Raw genomic sequence first — 22,761 nt, forward strand, 5'->3', positions numbered from 1 at the left:
TCTCAACCATTGTACACCATTCTTTATATTTACTAAAAGTCTCATCCTTAGTCTTCAACAAGTAAATCTAGGTCTTCCTAGAGTAGTCATCTACTAAGGGTAGAAAATAGGAGTTACCTCCATAAGACTTTATAGGTGCTGGTCCCCACAAATTAGTATGTATATAATCAAGAATACCACTAGAAATGTGGGAACCTACACCAAAACTCAACCTATGTTTTCTGCCTAGGACACAAACTCACAAAACTCTAAGTTTCAACCTTGTCCTTTCCAAACAAGCCTGGTTTCCTAATAGTCTGTGAGCCCTTATTGCTAATATGCTCTAACCTAGCATGCCAAACATTTGTGCAACTAGACCTGCTAGACAAATAATATACATCAGAGACATCATCCAAGTGAGTAGTTCCATCAAATACATACAAGCCTGATTGAACCATTCCCCTAAGAAGAACTTGAGATCCCCTACCGATGTTAAGTACACCCTCAACAATTCTCGTGTCAAAACCAGCATTATCCAAGCTGTTAACACAAATAAAGTTTCTCTTTGAACTAGGAATATATCTCACATCATGCAATATATAGATTAAATCATTATGAGTATAATGATCAAGATCTTGCTCTCGAGCAAGATCTCGCCCCTTCCATCGAGATATGGTCTTTTTCTAGGGCCTACTCGATGGTCCATCTCAATGGGTTTTAGGGTTCAGGTTGGGTTCAAACTTGGTAGTTAGCATAATTTAGGCCTTCTAAACATATTGGTGGCCTTGGATTTGTGAGAAAACAATCTTATATATGAGTTCTAAATCTACCCTAAGTGTGAAACCAAAATGCTGTAGGATTAGGGAATGCAAGGTCATACAAACATGTAATATATAACCTTTAAGGCATATAAATGAAAAGCAAGTGTATTAAATACATCAAATAACTTAAATGTCATCAAAATTCTATGCATGTGAGTATCACAATCTTGACTCTCGAGAATAGAATAATAAAATTATACAACCATTAGAAGTTCTATATTATAACTCATAAGTTCATAAGATAGGCATAGAATGATTGATCTTCCTTTGGTCTTGTGGATGTGCTAAGAATAGTTGCAAGTGAAAATCCGGCTGAAATTCGCAAAAAAAGGGCAAAAATTGAGAGTTCTAGCGAGATATAGCGAGGCATAGCAAGATCTTGAGCGAGATGTGGGAATTTCGCCCTTGAACTCATCTTGCCTTCTTAAAAAAGTGAGAGAGATGTGAGATCTCTCGAGAACTCAAACCATGATTATGAGTAGCTAATTTGATAGTGCCAATACCAACATCACATATATTATTGTTACCCATCAAAATTTTAGATCACTAACCTCAATCAAGCAAGTAAGGCCAATGTAAACTGAGACTCATATGGAAAGTACAATCAAAAGCAAGAACCCAATCATTAGACCTATCACTTTGAAACAGTCCACACCTCATAAACATTCACTTAACCATTACTAAAGGAACATTGATTATTAGATGTCTCTTTTCTTTTAGCTTTCTTTTATAGGCACCCAAGTCCTCTTCAAGTGACCTTCTTTATTACAAAAGAAACATTTCTTAGGTCTAGAGTCAGATTTATTTTTTGTATATTCTTATTGTTAGAATTATTCTTGCCCTTAGACTTGGGTTTATTTTTGTCATAACTCTTACCTTTAACAAACAAATTTTCACCATCCCCTGTTGTCCTATTAGAGGCTGAAATTTCGGGTTCTCTATTCTTTAAATCCCGAATACATTGATCAAGAGTCACATTTTGATAGCATATTTAATGGAATTTTTAACAAGGTAATCATCATGTAAGGAATTCAATAAAATAATAGACAAATTTGGTCATCCAACTTACTCTTTTCACCAGTGTTGGCCAATTCTTGAATTTATTTCGTAAAACTATCAATATTCCGATCAAGTTTAACATATGCATCCATTTTAAAGCCATACAGTCTTTCTTTCAAATAAATCATATTGCCAAGATTCTTCTTTTGATAAATTTGTTCTAGCTTACTCCACACTTTTATAGCAGTATCATCATCCTCACTAAGACATTTGATCACATCCTCAGTGATGTTCTAGAACATGCAACCAATTTCATTCTCCATCATCTCAGTCCTCATAAACGAGACTATGCTCTCAAAGAAATCATCTAGGTCATCTATGGCTCTCAATAATCTTTGTTGAGCCATCAGGGCTCTCACTTCCTCTTCCATATGGCAAAGTCACCTTTGTCATCAAATTTCTCTTTTTCTACCACAGAGCTCCCCATGGGAACTCTCTAATCTTGTAATTAGGGTTTTCCCCTTGTCCCACAGACTATAACCAATATAGGCCTATGGGTAGTCACGTTGGAGAGGAATCCTCTCTAGGGCCCTCAAATCCCTCTTTGGTCTCCACTTTGTTGTTGATTTCTAAACATGTACTGTAATACCTGAATTCACAAACACTATGTAATATTCAAAAAGACAATAAGGTAACACTTTGTTAACAAATAACAAAATGTAATTCAGATATGGCTATAACAAAACACAAATAGTTATCAAACATTAACAAAACACCAAATATAGTTAACAACATGTGCATACAATTAACAACATAGTTAACAAGAACAACAATAACCATAACCAATCATCATAATATGTCCTAAAACATTATCGCAGAGGTAAAGAACATAAAAGCCCTAAACCAATTTTGCCCAAAAAGCCCTAACTGTGCTCTGATACACTATTGTGACGAGGCAAGTGAATCCAGTGCAAGATGAAACAAGTAACACAATAAGAGAGAGAAGTGACAAGGGATTTGATGATGGAGTTTGGCCAAATGAGGTCTGCGTCTCTGGAGCTCAGATGGAGTTCAATCACTATTATAAAGAGTATAAGCAGTTGGGGCACTCTTTTCAATACAACTAGTTTATGTGGCACAAATAGCATACCAAAAACTGATATAGTTTTTACCATAAGCTAAACAAATATTAAAGAATCATAATTACAAAAGATTATCATAAAAAATAAAAATAAGTTCATCTCATCATAATACAAATATATAATAACATTTGACAACATAATGTAATGACATTATAGCATATGATTCGTGAATTCGAAATAAATAACTATTATATTTGTATATGGTTTTGTAGAATTATTTCACCGATTTTTTTTGATAAAAGAATAATTAGCTTAACAAAGGGTTCTAGAACATTGAAAATCCTTTATATTACAAAATTTAAAAAGCTCGTCTTCTATATAAAGGGTAAAATTTTTGTAGTTGTACTTGTAAAAAATATGCATGATGTGGTCTACAACATATACAATTGTACTTGAACATCTGATTTTTGCATGACTTTTTTTAAGTAAACGAATAATTCTCAAATTTGAATCACAATTTAATTTGTCCACTTTTTTGACTGGACCGATAAATTAATAGATCATGTTATTCTGTATAATTTTCCTTTTAATAATTCTTGATTTCGAGATGAGTAACTATTATATTCATGCATGGTTTTGTAGAATGAAATTTGATGCTATAAAAGAATAATCCCCCCTCCCCCCCAAAAAAAAGAAAAAAAAAGTTTACTTGCAAAATGTCAAAAAAGTGACTGCTTTAGTGCCTAGGTGGCAATATGGTGGCATGGCGCACAAGGTGACAAAGCGGCAACACCTAGTTGATAAAGTGGCTGAAATCTTGCATGTCAAAAAAAGCAGCCCAGTGCCTAGCTGTGTAGGCATGCCTAGGCGGACACTTGAAAACTGAGGTGGCAAGTCATTTGACTTCATCAGGGGTGTCAATAAGAAATTCCCCATCTATATGAATGTGTGTGTTTTTCCTTGTAAATGATTATGTTAGTAGTCTTTGGGGTGGTGATTCTTTTGTTGGTGAGTGTGTTGGGCTTTGTTCTTTCCAAGCTTTTGGGTGGGTGTGATGAATCAGCCTCAATGAAAGGATTTTCTCCTGATTGATTGTAAAAGAAAACGTATACACTTGTAGTTTTGGCTGTTACTTTCTCTAATGACAACAGATTTTCTGAGACTTTGTGCATTAATATGGTAACTGAAAAAGTCAGCACTGGGACAGTATCATATTGGGTTTACCTGGAACTCTGGAAGTTGATCCCATTTCTCATGGTATTGGTCAGTTCTGTATGATTTTGCATATGGTACTTATTTGGGGTCTGTATTGTGACAATAACCATGGAGAATTGCTCTGCAAATCAAGGGTAAGCTGTGTGAGGAGTCTTACCAGATTGCAGTGGTGAGGAGCCTCGTGCACTGGGTAAAGGGTTTTCCCAGTTCACAGAGCTCCCACCACTGTGGGGTCTGAGAGGGGCCTTACCCCTGCTTATGTACTGAGCAGCCTTTTGTTGTTATTGCCACAGTAGTTGATAGCCTGATAGTACTTTGCTTCTGTTGGGATGTGTATGCTTTCTCCCTCGTTGCCATTGTAAATTTCTTTACAGTGTGAACAATGTTGAATTCTTCTTTAGCAGGGGGGCGGGGGGTGGGAAGGAGTCCCATGAGACGCTGCTTGTTAAACTGGGCTTTATTTGAACTTCTTCGCGGATAATACGTTCTTTATCTCTTTAATGTTATCATGTTTATTTTGTAAAGAAGGCTATAGAATCTGTATACTGTCATTTTGTTATCACAAGCATACTTGGATTCACGTTTGAGAAAGCTCATTAATTGCCATACCTTGTTATACTGTTTATCTTTTTCAGACACCTAAAGCTTCTTTTGAGGTTAAGGATCTAAGAGTTGACTTATCTAAAGATGGTGGGTCCAAGCCAACTTTGTTTGTTGAGCTGCATGTTCTTCCTTTGCTTGTTTACATGGGTGAACCACGACTAAGTTATGACCAATCATCCAATTCTAACCTAGAAGGATATATTTCTTCTGCCCAAGCATCTAGTACGATGGAGAGGGCCTCTGCACCTTTCGTCTGTGAGGAGTTAGCTCTTTCCTGTGAATTTGGGCACAATAGGTGAGTTTTAAGCTTATTTTCTTGATTCTTTTTTGTAGCCTTGATGTAGAACTAATTTCTATTTGTGAAATTCAACTTCAAGATAGAGTCAAATTTTCTTGCTTAACTACAATGTAGTGCAAACTCATCTACTTCAAAGTTCTATGTTTTGAGAATTATTCTCTTTCTAATAAATATATATATATGCTTTTTTCATAAATAGTGGGAAGGTGTTGTAGTAGCACTCCAATTGGTTGGACCAACATGACCGGGTTGGAACAGAAGCCCGGACTGAACAGGTCCACCTAGTTTTTAGTGTAACAAGGGTTGGTAGTTGTTTTTCGTTTTTGTAGTCTATTTGTTTATATATAATCATAAATATATTTTTTAAATATATTGCATAGGACTAGGAGATGTAGTTTGAGTATGGTTTAGTTTGTATGTTCCAATTAGGGGTGTCGAAAGAATTGAAGACATCCTGACTTGTGTCCGAAGGTCACAACAAAAGCTTTATTTATACTAATGACTTACCAAATACATACCAAATCAAATCTTCCCAGTGTGGGAATCTTACAAGGAAATATAAAGATCCTAAAAGATCCTAGCAAATCTACCTTGAATAAGGAAACCCTCAAATGGAAAGTAAATGACCCAAATCTAATTAACACCCAAATTTAACACCTGATTGTGTCTTACAACACTCCCCCTCAAGTGGGAGCATAGATATTATCATGCTCAACTTGCCAATGATACTACTAAACATCTTGGTGCTTAAGCTCTTTGTAAACACATCAGTTTGCTGATTTTCTAAGGTAACAAACTTACAGAAGTACAAATCAATCCAGCCACAATCTTCAATTTGATAAATTTCCTGTTGTTGGAACTTGAAATGGTTGTAGAAATCTTGACTTGTGATTGAAGGACACAACAATATCTTTATCTATAGTCATAACTTACCAAACATAGAGCAAATAAAATCTTCCTAGTGTGGGAGTCTTTCAAGAAAAATAAAGAGATCCTAAAAATCCTAGCAGATCTACCCTCAATAAGGAAACCCCAAGAATGGAAAGTAAGTCGCTCATGATCTAACGCTGGATTTTGTCTTACAACACTCTCCTTCAAGTTGGAGATATTTATCATGCCCAATTTGCTAATGATACTATTGAAATATCTTGGTGCTCAAGCTCTTTGTAAGCACATTGGCCTGCTGATTGTCTGAGGTAACAAAATGCTACAAATCAGTCTAGCCTCAATCTTCTCTTTGATAAAATGTTTGATAATCTCCACTGCTTGGTCCTGTCATGCTGTACTGGATTGTGAGCTGTGCTGATTGCCGACTTACTATTTGGTTACAATTGTATAAGAACATCCAAATCTGACCCAATCTATTGAAGTAGTCCTCTTAGCCATAGTACCTCACAAATGCCCTGAGAAATTGCCTAAATTCAACCTTGGCATTGGATCTTGCAACCACAACTTGTTCCTTGCTTCTCCGAGTCACCAAGTTACCTTCTACATGCACATAATACCCAGAGGTAGACCTTCTATCGTGTGGACACCTTGTTGGCCTACATCTGTATATGCCTTGATCTCCAAGTGTCCATGAGTTGAAATCATAATTCCTTTCCTTGGAGTGGGCTTTAAGTACCTCAAGATATGATGCACGACATCCAAGTGTGAGGAGTAGGGATCATGCATATAATGGTTGACATGACTGACTATAAATGTGATGTCTGGTTTGGTATGAGATAAATAGATAAACTTTACCACCAACTTTTGATACCTTATCTTGTCAATTGGTTCTCCTTCTTTTGCCTTCAAGTGTAGGTTAGGCTCATTAGGAGTTTCAGCAGGCTTACAGCCTAGCATACCAGTTTCCTCAAGTAGATCTAGCATTTTGAGAGAGAGAGACACCAGAGTCTATTGTATTTGTCCTGATTTGCTCTAACATGGATGGAATTGGTATGCATTCTTAAATATCGGATTTAATATGAATATGCTTTAGTTGAATCTGAGTTGAGTTGGTTGAATCAGCTGTTCCAATTCGAATCTGCGACTCTATTTGCAGAGAAAAAGGAGTGAAGAAGACAAAGAGATGAGAGAGAAAGAGAAAGTGAGAGAAGGGGAAGGCCAAAGATGGAAGAGGAGAGAGACAGAGAAGTAAAATATTTTTTTAATATAAAATAATTATGTCCATTAGATTTTTATTTGGACATGTGTCTCAAATCTTGAGAGAAATAAATGGAAATAGACCATATCAGAAATCAACATGATAAAAATCTGAAAATTTCCCAATGTATTCTACCCCCCAAAAAAAAAGAAACCCAAAATATAGGTAAAGGTTTAAGAGCAATACTGTAAAGTCACAAAAGATTAAGGGTAATGTAGGAATTATGAGTTTATCTAACCATAACTTAACGGAATTTTTACACTGTTCAAATTTAAGAGATATTTGGGGTGTCTTTGCCAATTAAATGTCCACCTCCTAAAATTACTTCCCACAAAATGTGTGAAATAGCTGCATGTAACACGAACTAGTAAGCTTAGGCAAAGTTGCCACAGAAGGATATCAAAAACCCACAATCATCAGCAAAAAACTGGTGCAACCCAGGCAATGGCAAGTGGAGGCCAAGACTTTCTTCCGAATAGAGTGGGATAGTAATGTAGAGCTAAGATCAAGGATGATTTAGCCCCAAATAACCCACAAATAGAGAAATAGAATTAAGGATAGAAACTAGTACCTCATGATCACTCACAGTTATGATAATGGACTGGTTCAAAGGCTTCAGCAGGTAGATAACCCTCAAAGTAGCAGCAGCTGATGTTGATGCTGAAATTAGGTTGAGTTTGAAGAAGAGAAGAGTAGAAAAATTTGGAAAAATAAAAAGTAAGGGGATAAAGGTGGTTCAATATTCTCACTTAGGTTCCTCAACCCTAGATATTTAGCTCTCAACTGTAAGGTCCTCACACTTCTTATCGCTCAAGGAAGAAGCAAGAAAATAACACAAAGCAAGGCTTCATTGATCAATTTCAAAAATCTGTGGGCTGAGAATAGCCTATTACATACTCATAAAGTGCTGATACTTGCTCTCCAATTTACATAGAAGCAGTGACCACTAGATTTTGCTGAGCTAGCTAATATTCTCAGCAATAACAAAACTAGAAACTTACTAAAATAAAAAAAAATTAGAATCTAGGAAATAGAAACAGACCCCCCTTAGAACTTAGAAAACAAATAAAATGTAATAAGTCTTCAATCTTTAGTCTTCATATAAGATCTTCACATAATCTACTCTTGGGCCCAAACAAAATATTTGAATAATATTCCTTCAAGGCCAAGGTAAGGCTGTGAGCCTCTTTTTGATCCTTATAGAAGATCAATTGGGCTGATTTGACTAGGCCCAGTTGTCCCGATGAAAACCGGTTGGATTCAGCCCAGGTTCTACATCAGATAGGGAGCAGGAGAAAGCAGGTGAACGTCTTTGCTTTGTTCCAACACATGGTCCAACTAGAGTCACATGATCAACCTATGCTTTTTTCCCCCCCCTCTTTTCTGAGATTTTTGTTGATACTTATAAAATATTAAAAACTAGGGTTTCTTAATGACGAGGTTAATAGATATTTTTATAGAACAATGTTGATTATCCAATCATGCTGGGCTGGAGCAATAATAAGCTTGCGCCATATAAACAAGTATTCGTGGTCGAATTTGGAAACATCTCTTTCCGTAATTAGGGTAAGGCTGCATACATTGTGAAACCAACCCCCACCTCCCTCCCCCCAGCCCTCGTTATAAAATATTAATAATAATAAAAAAAAAAAGTGAGAAAGAATCCTCAGTAGTGAGAGCCTCGTCCATCAAGGACACTTGAAACTGCATAGAATGGTTGTCCAAAGTGCCAGGCTTCACAGCAAGTCCTATTAGTCAGTGGTTGGTTGATAAAACTTATTAATCTCAACCAAAACTAGGCCAAATATATCTATTCCTGTATGTTACAAGCCAACTCATAGATTTGCCTAAGATTGCTAATTGGGAGGTTGTGTGTTGCATTCGATGGTATCTTGAGGGTGATCAAGGAAAAGATCTCATTTGTAAGCCCCACATGGACATGTTGATTGTAGTTGTTTACTCTAATGGTGACGGGCAGGTGCTAAAGGGGGTAGGAGGCCTACCACTGGTTATTGTACATTCTTTGGCAATAACCTTGCTACTGGTAGGAGTGAGAAAAAGAATATTGTGGCAAAGTCTATTTTGTAAGTTGAATGATGCTGATTCATCACCAAATTGGGTCCCTCAAAGTAAGTCTAGGGTTGGATTATATATGTATTGTGCCTTTCTTCCCATGGGTTTACCTTAGCCACATTACGGGCCTAAGATACAAGTAATTAGGTTGATTATAAAATCAGCTTCTATACTTAGTTTATTTTTATGTTTTAAGATTGAACCTTTTTGCTGATTTGAAGCAGTGGCTCAATTTAGCTCATTATAGCCTTCCATTTTAATTATGGGGAAGTAAGTCGGGTCCTTTTTAGTCTTGCTTTCCTATAGTAGCTAAAAGTCACCCGAACTACTAATTCCCCAAATCTACCTTGCATTTTCTTGTTTTTGATTTTGGAGTTTTATTGGCAGCAAAGCCTTCTCCCCACCCTATTAGGAGTAGCTGATTTTGTCACCAATGATGAGATGATTATAAATAAGTGGCTGAGTGATGCAGGGTTGAAGACATATGCTAGAAACAAGAAGCCCACTGGGTTACGAGGGTATGACCCAAATCAGCCCATGGCTTTCATGGGCTAGGACTATTTTGGTGGGTAAAGTTGGCCCACATGTTATGATCTTCATGGGCTAGACTTAAGCCCAAGTTTAGTTCTTGAGAAAGTCAATAAAAGGGGTTGTTCTTTGAAAATAAAGAACTCGTTCTCAAAGGAATTTCTTTTTTCAAGACTTAGGTAGTAGTTGAGTCATTATTAGGTGGGTGTTAGCTAGTGGTTGGGTGGTGTTTTTAATGTTTAGGTCTTATAGAATGGCTATATAAAGGGAGTAATGTAAGGGGGTGGAACTCATTTATCATTGCTTTATGGAGAAACCTTGTGTTTGATCAAAGTAGATTGGTGTTTGATCCAGTCAGTCCACCTTGCAGTGTGAAGCCCGGGAGTTACTTTCTTGTTATCATTGTTTTGTCAATTCCCTCACATTGTTCCCTCATTCTCTTTGCCTATTGACAAGTCTAGTTTAGTGATCATTTTCTACTTCGGTTACTATTCGGATATGCCATCTACTTGATATTAGATCTTAGGGTATGTTTCTCATTTTCTAATGGTGATCTACACTTGGGGCCTAACTTTCAAATCTGGGTCCTAGTTCTGCCCTTACTCAAAGAGCTATTCTGCCCCTGTTGTAAAGTTGTTTTCATGGTGATATAGCTCTAGGCTCACTCTTGTTTCACATCTTAATTCTGTTTCATTCTTCGGCTGTCAAATCTGGAATTTATTCCCTGCAAAAAGATCCTGATTGGCTACTGTTTTGATCATTCAAATACAATACTACATCACTGAGTCGAACAACGACTGAAGAAATGATACCAATAACTGATGCTGAGAGAAGCAGTGATAGTGAGATGCCACGGGTGAGAGACCTGAAGTGAGAGTCCCCTATTCACCACCTTTATGTCTTCCCTTCTTCTTCCCTATCCTTTGATGTTCTTCTATCATATGTAAACAGAAGAAAAGTAATAAAAAAATTCAGTTACTTAATTCTATCCTTCAATATTCTATTGATCCTGCTGCAATCAATCACCCACTGGTTTTCCTATTTGAGGTAAAGTTCATGCAACCTTAGATGAAGAGGTTCAACAAGGGCCAACTTTCTGGGATCTGAACTCAAAAAGTAAAGGCTTCTGGTTCTAAGATTTTGAGATATTTGATCGGGATACATAAGAACATAGGTGTCGTCAGTATAGGAGGTGATTACTTAGAGAATTGTGTTTCATTCATAAGCCCCATTGCAGCATTTATATTTTACAATCTGATTAAGTCCTACTGAGTTGGAAAAGAAATAAAAAAACAAGTAGGAATGGAAAAACTAAGCCTGGACTGATGAAACTAGTCTAACACAGAATAGGAAACCATAATGGAAAAGATAACAAAACAAAAACATCATTAAAGTAGCAGTTTTAAAGAGAGTCCTACTCAAAATAGGAAACCTCTTGATCTATGGCTAGCGCTAGGTAGCGTTAGATCGAGAGGGATATTTCCCTCTCACAACCATATTGAAATTTTTGTCTCAAGCAAGTGAAGACGTTGAGGCTCAAATTTCGTTGAAACATGGTGCACCATCGTACCATGTTTCCGTGGGTTTTAGGTGGTTTTTGGGTCTGATTTTGTTTTGTACAGCCTAATTTGAGGCCAATAGACACAATGACAACCTTTTTTTTTTGGACTAAAACCTAACACTAACTATTCTTCTTGATTCACAAATGCTTGGCTATATTTTCACGAATCTAAACATGGATTTACAAGAAAACATTGAAACTTTGACACTGGATCATGTATTTTCACAAATCTAAACATGGATGTACAAGAAAACATTGAAACTTTCATTAAAATCAAAGAACAGCTTTGAGAAGTAGACAAATCTCAATTACAATTTACAAATTATAAATTATAGTTTACAATTACAACCCCTTGATATTTCACTGAAATACCAAAATTTTATCAAAATTCAGTTAACTGACTTAATTCATTTTGGACTGTGTTTTGTCTTATTAGGCTTGAGACGACTTAAATTTCGCAAAATTTAGTACCATGCTCACATCACTCCGCCTAAAATGGGGGCATATGTATCAGACATGCCCAAGATGGTTAAAATAGGATGAAACATCTATCGAAGTAAACCTTTGTTGAAGACATCTACTACTTGATCTTAAAACTTCACATATGGTATATAGATTGCATGCTGGTTTCCAACTTCTCTTTTTATAAAATGCTTGTCAATTTCCATGTGCTTTGTCCTGTTATGTTGTACTAGATTATGGGTCTTATGTGCTTGACCAATGCACGTAAAGCTCTGAAGTTGATGAAACGAGCTCTGAAGTTGATGAAACGAGTTAAGTCAAGCTGTTTAACCTATCCCATACAAGGCTGGCCCAATCTAGTGCCCTTGACCAGAGTGGGGCATGTCGGTCACATAATATACCACCACGTTTCTGTAGTCATCATCCTCGATGGCGCTCATTCTACGCAGCTTGCACTTTGGCGGTAGGCAGCCCTCTCCAACGGTTGCATTGTACTCCCTCATTATGTTTAAGCGGTTGGTTGCCCTTTCTTGGCAGCTTGCATTCTACTCCAGGTAGCACTCTCCTAGGTAGCCCATTTCGGTAGTCGAACCCTTGATGTAGTGCCAGCCCTAATACCAAATGTTAAGTATTTTATCAATGCGCCAAAAGTTCCAAAGCTGATGGAACGATGGAACGAGTTAAGTCAAGCCCTTTAACCTATCCCATACTAGGCTGGCGCTAGATTGTGCCCCATTAGGCACATAATAGAGTACCTTAGGTTTGAAAGAAGAAATAATCTGGATCCATTCTCAAAATATTCAGCTAACTGTTTTTGAAGGGCAGCTGCAAACCTGACACATACACACTCATTTCTGGGCTTTGTGACTGCAATTTGTGAAATGTAGAGGTGGATTTTGATGTCATAGCCAACATTGTGAGAAAATGATGGACGGTATTAAGTATGAATTTTCGTGTTTCTTGTGTACAGGGAAACAGCAATGGTATGTCGTTGAAGAATTGTACTGCTCCTGGAAACTCAGATTTTGATCCTTTATGCTTGCTGGCTAGGAAAAACTCTCTTTTTTTCAGTGGACCTTTGTGTTTTGAATTCTAAAATGGTGGTCTTGATAGTGGAACAAGCGAGAGTTAACTCTTTATCTCATTCTTTTGTCACAGGGAATTAGGAGTTGTTATCAAGAATGTGGATATTACGAGTGGAGAAGTCATCATGAATCTAAATGAGGATTTCTTTGTCAAAAAGAAGAATTCAGAAACCTTCCCAGAGGAAGGTGTAGTTAGAGAGACAACTTTAGACTCTGCTGTAGCTAAAAAGTTGCAAAAGAAGCAAAATGCCATTTTGTCTCTTCAGAAGTTCACTCCTATGTTTCCAGAAAAGGTAAGTGAGCTTAATTCTCAAATAATGAAATATTGAGCTGGCGTTTGAGGAAAAAAAGGAATAATTCTGTATCATCTGTTTGGACTCTGGCATCCCTCCTCTTGTTCTGATGTCTTCCTGCAGTTCAAATATCATCATTTAGCCTGTTGCTGCTGGCCCCCCCCCCCCTTTCATTTAGGATTTGGTAGTTCTAAAAAGAGTTGATAAATTTGTTACTTATACTGTTTTCTCACCAAGAGCTATCCTGTTATGGTTGTCTTGAGTTCTTGTACCCATTTCAAAGATTGACACGCTCTGGCATTTTCGTGGCAGCCCTAGTGAGATTTCTTAAATAAGTGCTTCTATATCTTAAATGCTGAAAGTTTTGATTGGTGGTTTAAGTGTTAAAATTAAGACCCAGAATCAGGTTAAGGCATGTACTGAGTCACGTTTAGGTGGACTGTGCTGACGGTGGATTATCACTTTTGGCCAATGGAAGATAAAATGGCTTGTTGCGTTGCTGCCCTTTGAATGGGGAAAACACTTGCTTCTATATTCCAGATGTCATGATTAGGTCAGTCTATTGTTACCTGTCGACGTAGGAAACACTTATGCTTCTGATGATTGTGTCATGTTTTGTACTTGGGGTTGGGGATCCTGCTTATTTGATGTTTTGTCCCAATTGGTTTTCTAGTATTTATTTAGTGGCTGAATTCAGAGCATTCTTTTGGTCTTCATATAAATTAGACACCCTCCATTGGGATTCAAAATTTGAAGGTGAAAGTCAACATAACCTCTTTTATAGCATGGGCCATCTCATTAGAAGAGATGTATGGAGGTGTACTCATCTTACTGCAGGAGTCGGGGCTCCACCAACTTGAAGCCTTGAACTTCTTTTCCTCCAACCTAGATGCAAACTATAAATAGCTTGTCTGGTTCTTGCCTTCTAATTGTCTGGGTTAGCACTCTTTGTTATTGTTGGGTCTTGGTTGTACTCTTAGTCACATTAATGACATTTTTTCAAGAAACTGCAAGGCTGACTGGATTTGAAAACTTTGACTCCTGATGATGATCCATTCTAACATTCAGATGAAGTGAAATGCTGTGCAAGCTAAATGATGTAGCCTAATATTATCATTGTTTTGTTGATTTCTAACAATTTGACTAGAACAAAAAGAGAGGGAAGATACAAAAGAGTGACAAAAGGGGTAGGAAGCTTAAAAGAAGCAGAAGGAAGAAGCCATGAACTGAACTGAATTAATTCTCTGTAGCATATCAATCTTTAAATTCTCTGAACATACTTTTCAACAGAAAAGTGGTATGCACGTCACCCTGGGGCAAGTTTTCTGAGACAGATGTGGATTATCACCATCCACTTCATTGATGCTTTTGTACTATGTGAAAAAATAGAAGTAGTTTCAGTTCTGTAGGGTTATTTTTAAACATTCAACTTGGAGGCTTAATGGGTATTTGCTTGTATTCTCATATCTACTCAATGCATGGGCAACTGCCAGTCTGATGCAGTCAAGGCTGCCTGGTTAGGCTTAGAGAAACCAGATTTGAGTCATGAATGGCTTTGGTCAATTGTCTATAGGTTATTAGGTATATTGGGCCTCAATTATAAAAAGTCCATGAAATGGTTGTGAAGTTATTCCACATAATTAAAGTCTTGAGGGTTTGGATAAATAGCTTCTAACAGTTCTGTTTTGGATTTCAGGTCTATTATGTAAGTGTTATGATTTGGCATCCTTATGTAGCCTCAGTAGCATTGAGGGCTAATGCCAAGATCTCAGTGGGAATCAACTTGAGTTTTGGGGAAGATAGAGAAAGTTGAATTTTAGTTATGGTGTATACGGCTGAAAATAGGTTATATTTATGCCTTCCATTATCTGCAACCATCTCAAATTGGGTTCTTAGAAGGTTGGTTGATTAAAGATTTTAGGGGAATGCAAGGGATGGGTTAAAAAGTTTCAAATTTGGAACCAATCTAATATCAGGGGATAGGTTTCTCTAGCACCACTTGATTTTAGGGCATTGAGGTGTTAATGTAGTCGCAGATTGATAGGAGATCAGGAGTCAGTTCTGCCGGGATCTTTAATGAATCAGCTTGATTTGGGCTAATTTGGGTAGTGTTAGCCAAATTGAAATTAGGGTCTTAGGGTTTCTGTAAACTAGCAGGTATGTGTAGGTTAGGGCTTTTGATTTTGAAGATTGATGATGAAGGGTTTAAAATTGTTAGAGGGATGGGAAGGTTAGGATGTTTGTCACATGGATTGAGGATTTATAATCTCGATGGGTTGCAGGTGGTAGGGTTTTGAGATAGGATTATCTCAAATGGGGTTTTGGGTGGTCAGATCATCCCAAGAAACATGGGACATATGTATTAAAAGTAAGACAATCTAGTACTAAATTTGCAGCCAATTGATTGGTTTCTTGAACACAGTAGGGTTTTAGGTTATGTGTATCAAGAACCAAGGATCCAAGGGCTAGTTTGCCAAGAAGTTCGGATCAAGGCAAGGGGATGGTGTCCCAAGTTTGGGATAGATCTGATGGTTATATTGGCATGGATCTAACTTTGAAATTTGAGTTTCTTGAAGAATTCAGAGATTCAAGAAAAACCGAGATTTGGATGATCTAGAAACTGAAAAAATGGGAAAGGGGTAGGAATGAACTTGGTGTGCAACTAACTTGTTTTTTATTTTGTTCTTCAATGGAGAAGCTTGATTGGTGGATAGGATCATAGGAAGACTGAATCCACGGTCATAGTGGGCAATCTGGACCATAAAAAACCGAATCCCTCAATCAACTTTGACTTGAAATACCAAGTATTAGATCATATGTATTTGGTCTTTGATCCCATGGTTTACTTTGTAAGTGGTCAATTTGATGAGGCTAAAATGTGGGTACGAAGTAGGAATACGGGGTTTGTTAGTTTGGTTAAGGGTATTTTGAGTTTATTTCCTTTATTAAGTCGCTTTTCTAGCCAGTTGCTTAATAGGTTAAGGATCACCCTTTTTATTTAACAGTCATTTGATGAGTCAATTTCTGAATTTTAGAAGGTCTATATATTTATGTAATGTATCTCCCCATCACTTAGTGGTGATTTGATTAATTATGTCAACTTTTTTATGAGACTCTTGGTGCTGTTGAGAGATGCATACAGGATCACTATCCCAAGCTTGGTTTGAGGCGTTTGCCATCTTCTGCTCTTTTCTTCCTCCAAGAATATCTTCTAACGTTCATCCTGTGGTTCAAGAATACCTTCTAGAACAGTAAGTTGAACTATCCAGTCGTCTCCTTCTTCCTTCTTTCTTCGTCTAATCCTCTAAATGCTCATCCTTTGCTACTCCCTTATGTAACTGTTAGGCAGCAACACACTCTTTATTAATTGTATTCTCCAGTCTGAATCTGTTACATGCATAGGCCTTGTATTTAACCTTGAACTGACTTTCCTAGTTGTATTCAAAATATGAACCAACTTGACTTTAAATTGGACTCATATTACTAATCTACTAACCAATTAAGTACTGTTTACTCATGAGTATCAAACCCTTGATCAGGATCATGTAATGAAGGTAGATCATTGCCTGATAAGGTCTATTCCATTAGGGCACATTACTCTTGATAGACCTGACCTAAGCTATTTAAGCTAAATAAAAACCTATTTTCGTACTTGGCCTAGACGCTAAGCTTATGGGCCCATAGAATAATCCTGGCTACATAAGCTTGCTGAACAAAGGCCCAACACCCATATCTATCAACCTAAGTTGATTTCAAAGGAATTTGGTGCAGGACCTGCAACATCCAAGAGAAAATAACCTAATTAGGTGCGTGATCTGCATCAATTCTTCTGAGTCAGTATGAGGATTTTAACAGATTATAAATAGGTAGATAGCTGCCCATCAATTGGACAAGGTATCAATAACTGAATGGAAGTTTTTTAGTTTCATTTCCATTTGTACATCAGGTGCTCTCTCTCCCTTTTTTTTGAAGTCCGTTCTTTTCTCCATTATTATTCCACATGTTAAACTGTGGTTCCTTGCATCCTTCTTCAGTTTCTTTCTAATAACTGGTTCTTTTTTACTTATACTGCTTTTTTATTCCCATTTTCTCCAGAGTTTTGAATCTGTTTCCTAACAAGCTTTCATATTGTTGTTATCATTTTTCCTGCTAACACCAGGACTTTGTTGCTGATCCCTATTGTTATCCAAGGTTCAAGGTTTTGGATTTCAACCTGCATTTTATTTTCTGTTGAAACCCAAATATTTCGATGAAATTTTGGTCCATGGTGGGGAATTTCAATACTGCAATTTGGATAGTCACTTCATTATGATGCTAGTTGAAATTGAAAATTTTCACAACCTTTTAGTGTTTTTGACCTAATTGAACCATGTCTGTTACAAATTCTGTTAGAGATACTGAACGAACAGACTACTGTACTGAGATATTGCATTGTACTGATTTGTCTATCTTAAATTATACATTTTCTGGTTTTCCCCTGTTCTCATTTCTTTTTATGTTCTTGTCTCTTTCTGGTTGAAATTATACTTGAACATCAAATCTGTTAGCTTCTAGTTGGCTTATAGTGATCAATTGAATGTGAAAATAATTGGGTTTCACATTTTTTCTCCATGGCAACGGATTGGTAATGAAATTGACAAATTTATTTTTCTCTGAAAGGTAAGCTTCAGTTTGCCAAAACTGGATATGAAGTTTGTGCACCGGGGACAAAACCTTTATGTTGAGAATAATGTCATGGGCATTCATTTGAGAAGCAGCAAATCGGTGTCTAATGAAGACATGGGAGAGAGCACACGCTTTGATGTTCAATTGGATTTCAGCGAAATTCATGTACCCAGTTTGTTTTCTTTAATATTTTTGTACATATTAGTAAAATATCAATTCACAGTATAGTTTGTCATATTTTTCTTTGGAAAGAAAATCTTAATTAGTTTGCCTTTGGATTTTCAGCTTCTTAGAGAAGGCACGACTTCGGTCTTGGAGATACTGAAAGTTGCTCTTGTTTCTTCTGTTTACATTCCAACTCAGGCAAGTCTTTACTTACAGTTATTTCAGTATAATGTTTATGTTCAACATAAAGAATAAAGATCTGTTAAGTTGAATGGTTATGGACTATAACCATTATGTTCCTTCTGGTTTTGAAGTTTACTTTAGCCTTCTTGCCTTCATCCTCTATTTCTCTTTTCTTGGTTTTCTTAACTTCTCTAAATTCACTCATGTCAATGCTGGTGGCTTACATCTGGTTACTGCTTGGCTTGGCATAGTGATGTAAACCCAATTTTAGGGTTAGGGTTTCTTGGAAATATTCCCTAAATTTTAGGGTTTGCCCAAGATAATCCTTTATTGAACATTTGAACCAGCAATAATAATACCAATGGGAAGATGGGGATGTGGGAAGGGTTCTGAGAATGATTAATGATATATGTCACTGTAATTCAAGGCTCCAATTGGTGTAATTGAGATGCCCAAATATCCAAGGGTACAGGTATTGTCTTGTGGGTAGCTCGAATTGGGTCTTGGATGGTAAAGGAAAGGATTGAGATGTTTGTGGATCTCTTAAGAATTTATGGGGGTGTCCTAGAAAGGATTAGGGTTTAATAGAATTATTTGGAAAGGGAAGGGAAGCCTGCTATTGGGTATGGGTAGGGTTTGGGATAAGGGATAAGTAATATAAACAATTTGGAATTAGATGGAAGAGATGTGGGTTGTTATGGGGTAAACCTAAAATTATTTGGGAAGGGTGGGATGGGAAAAGATAAGGGTTTTGCAAAACCTAAAGCGAAAGGAAGAACTCGGGGGAATAATGGGAGGGGAATGACAAGGGTAGGGAAGGCCTACGGCTAGGAAGGGAATGGGATAGGTTCTTGCGACTTTGTCTCTTACTTTCTTCTTCCTTGGTTTCTTGTCTTTCTTTATTTTTCTTCTCTTCTCTTTCGTCTTCTGTATTTTCTTTATTTCTGTTTCAGTCTTTTTTTTTTTATAAATAATTCTGCTGTTTCTCTCCTGCTGCAAGAATCAGAAAATAAAAAAAAAAAACAGAGAATTTAAAAGAAACAGAAGGGGAAAGGGGGGGGGGGGAGTGAGGCTGCCGCAAGAAAGAGAGAAGGGGGCGGGGGCTGCCTTGGAGCTGTTGCAAGGGGGGAGGGGGCTAGAGCGGCTTGCGCGGGGAGGGAAGGAATGGGAGGGTTCTTGGTTGGATCGCAGGTTAGGGGAGGGCTGTACTTATTGTTGAAGGCTGTAGATGCTTTCTGGAACTGCAGAACTGAACTTAGAAGCTTTTGAAGAATGGAAACTTGAACAAACGCAGGGTCCCCCTCAAAGGAGCCCTGCCAATACCTCCTTGGCTGCAATACTCTCAATATTTTTCTGCTAGAAATCACACTGAGAATCAAACCGGATGTGAGATTGAAGAAGAAAGCAAGGAAGAAAAAGAAGAAGCAGAACTAGCAGGGGTAAACTGCACCCTACGATTCTGGATTAGTTTTCCGGAATTGCAGGCCCTTTATTTATAATATTCAGTTCTCCAGTTAGATCCTTGGAGGACAAGTAATATGTCCTCTAAAAAAAAGGAAACAACTAGTACATGAAAAAGACATAATATATTGATAGAGGATTCTGTCCAAAATATAAACAAATAGAAATAGAAAGTGCTAAAGTAGAAACAAAAAGGAAAATGGAAAGTACGCCAAAAAGGAAACTTGGGCTGCAGTCTCAAGACTCTCAAGACTTGCGCACCACTCCTTGTGCAAATCTGAACACTCTCTCTCAAGCTGGAGTATACACAAAGAAAGCTTTGGCTTTGACAAATAAAAATAAACTTGAAAGGTAGCGCCAGTCTTGAACCGTGTAGCAATACCAGATGCCAATAAACATTGAGAGAACTTCACCCAAGAGATAATCAACATCAACTTATAAAAACTTTAATTCTTCATGTTGAACAAACCACACAATAGTGTAAACAATTGGTGAAATCCATAAGTATAGTAGCATTAAAGGCACTATCCAAATAATACTAGTAATAGGGAGGAATCTCCCTATTAACAGATACAAATTATAGCTCCAATGTCCACACATAACCTCTTATAAGAAGGCAAAGTAGTAGGCAAATGTATGTGTAGGTAAAAAACAATATAGGTTACTGCGAATCAAGTAGGTAAGGTAATAGACAATATAGGTTACTGTGGACCAATTAGGTTACGTAAATGACAGTATTGGTTACTGTGGACCAAGTAGGTAAGGTAGTATGGGCCACTTTGGACTAAGTAGGTAGGTAAAGGTAGTATAGGTTACTACAGACCAAGTAGGTAAAGTAGTATGGGTTTCTGGATCAAGTAGGTAGGTAAAGGTATTATAGGTTACTACAGACCAAGTAGGTACGGTAGTATGGGCTTCCGGATCAAGTAGGTAGGTAAAGGTAGTATAGGTTACTACAGACCAAGTATGTATGGTAGTATGGGTTATTGTGGATCTAGTAGGTAGGTAGGTGTTGTTGTAGAATACCATCTTAGGAGGATAAAGATTTTTCCCAATAATATTCTCAAACAAATTCTGAGTAGACATAGAAAGAGTCTCCTATGTCCCCCTTATGTGTAACATTGCACGTGAACAATTAATGACAACCTATATCCAGAATAAAAAGATATAGAAAAAGTCTCCAATCTCCCCCTTACGTATAGCATTACATATGGACAATTAATGACAACCAATATCCAACATAGGAAGATTCCAAGCAAGAATCTCCCATGTGCCCTTTTATGGTAGATATAATCTTCAGTTTTCTAGCAAGTTTGAATCCAAGAAATACTTTCCAAATCTCCTCATGGTAGATTATCAGGTGCATGTAGGTGCCAAGCTTTAAAAAATGGTTCAAAATATCCAATAAGGTAAGTTGTGGACCCATGTGAGTATGTCAATGCATAATGGCAACTAAAAATAAAGTAAGACTAGGAATCAGGAAACTGAATAAGAAACCACAATTAGGAACGAATCAGAAACCAGAATCAGGAAATATAATCAAGAACAAAACCCCTGGAAATAGAATTAGGAATAGAATCAAGGACCAAACAAAATTACAAATCAAACCAGGAATTGAAGTGAATTGAACCAAGAACTAAACAAGAATCTGAAACGACCCCCCCCCCCTAAAAAAAAGAAGAAAAACTTCCTTAACGAGATCCTCCTGAAATTTGAAAATCGAAGACAACAAGGAGATGGCACCTACAACTTCCCTCTCTTCTTCCTCTCCTCTTCAACTGTATCTTCACTTTTCTTATCCGCGCCCCTCCCCCAAAAACCCCCTGAGAAAAAATAAAAACACCATAACAGTTTCTCCCTCAAATTTCTATCAACTGAGACATATTTTTCCTATCCACAATCCCAATCGTGATTGTCCTTTTTTTCCCCTCTCTTTTTCAAGGAGACGCTGCATCAAAACTCTGTGAACACTTTCAAAACGAAAGATTCAAAAGCCGTTGACACCAAGATGGGAGCCCAACAGCACATAGCAGTAGCAAGAAGTATATGGGAACCCATCAGATCTGAAGAACTTCTTAGTTGCAGGGTTCATTTACAGTTCAAATCTGTTAGAGTTAGAGCGATCAATCACACACAATTGAATAGAAAACAAGGAAGAAAGAGACACGGATTTTCCCCTGGTTCACCTCAATGTGAGGCTACGTCTAGCATTAGGTTTTCACTATATTCTTCTCAAAACAACTACATCAGATGTTCTGTTACAAGAGAATATATATATGCGCTTAGAAACCCTAAGCCAAAGCTATTCATGGGCCCAAGCCCAAACTGTAAAGAAACTGCGAGGCTTAAAGAAACGTGGACCCTCACCCCCGCCGGGGCGGCCTTCGTTGGCAACACAATGTGAAGCATGAGCCATGCTCAACAAAATCTCAGAACAGCAGAGGCTTTTGCATATGAAAATTTCAGTGAAGAATATGAGTGAACCAGTTCAAAGATGACCTCAAACCTAAAAAGCAAAAAGACCGAAAATCTGAAACAAAATAATATTTACCAGAATCTGAGAAAGAAGAAGACTCCATCAATCGAAAAGGCTATATCTAAAGCGGAAATCAAAATGAACCAAAGGCAGATAGCATGGAACCATCAACCAGCAGTAAGAAGAAATCAATAACCAGGGATCATTTCAAATCTGCAGCAAGTAACAAACGAATTATATTGATCCAGTGAAACCTTAGTTCTTCTATGAACTAAGGTTTTTTTCTTTAAATCAAAAGCCAAAGACGACTCAAAACAGCAATGAAAAAAAGCAACGCAAGCCTCTGATTGATGCTCTGGTACCATGTTAGAAATCAAACTCTGAGAACCAAACCAGATGCGAGATTGAAGAAGAAAGCAAGGAAGAAAAAGAAAAAGAAGAAGAAGAAGCAGAATCAGCAGGGGTGAACTGCACCTTGCAATTTTGGATTAGTTGTCCAGAATCACAAGCCCTTTATTTATAATATTCAGTTCTCCACTTACATCCTTGGAAGAAAAAGAAAAAGAAGAAGAAGAAGCAGAATCAGCAGGGGTGAACTGCACCTTGCAATTTTGGATTAGTTGTCCAGAATCACAAGCCCTTTATTTATAATATTCAGTTCTCCAA

The 22,761-nt window shown here is 37.3% G+C and overlaps 1 protein-coding gene across 2 annotated transcripts in view; it reads left to right on the top strand.

The window, feature by feature from the left end:
* Positions 1-22,761, top strand: part of SAB (HYPERSENSITIVE TO PI STARVATION 4) — a 90,857-nt gene that overhangs the window by 13,070 nt on the left and 55,026 nt on the right. The window contains exons 4-7 of one of the 2 annotated variants that reach the window (XM_089155467.1): positions 4,732-4,994; positions 12,926-13,145; positions 17,805-17,975; positions 18,096-18,173. In XM_089155467.1, coding sequence (XP_089011593.1) covers positions 4,732-4,994; positions 12,926-13,145; positions 17,805-17,975; positions 18,096-18,173 — 732 coding nt within the window. Of the gene's footprint in view, positions 1-4,731; positions 4,995-12,925; positions 13,146-13,167; positions 13,699-17,804; positions 17,976-18,095; positions 18,174-22,761 lie in introns of those variants that run through there. The other variant, XM_089155468.1, reaches the window with a different exon arrangement.

This window comes from Hakea prostrata, chromosome 5, assembly GCF_041222555.1.
Source record: "Hakea prostrata isolate BN-2017 chromosome 5, UWA_Hpros_2, whole genome shotgun sequence".
Classification (NCBI taxonomy): domain Eukaryota; kingdom Viridiplantae; phylum Streptophyta; class Magnoliopsida; order Proteales; family Proteaceae; genus Hakea; species Hakea prostrata.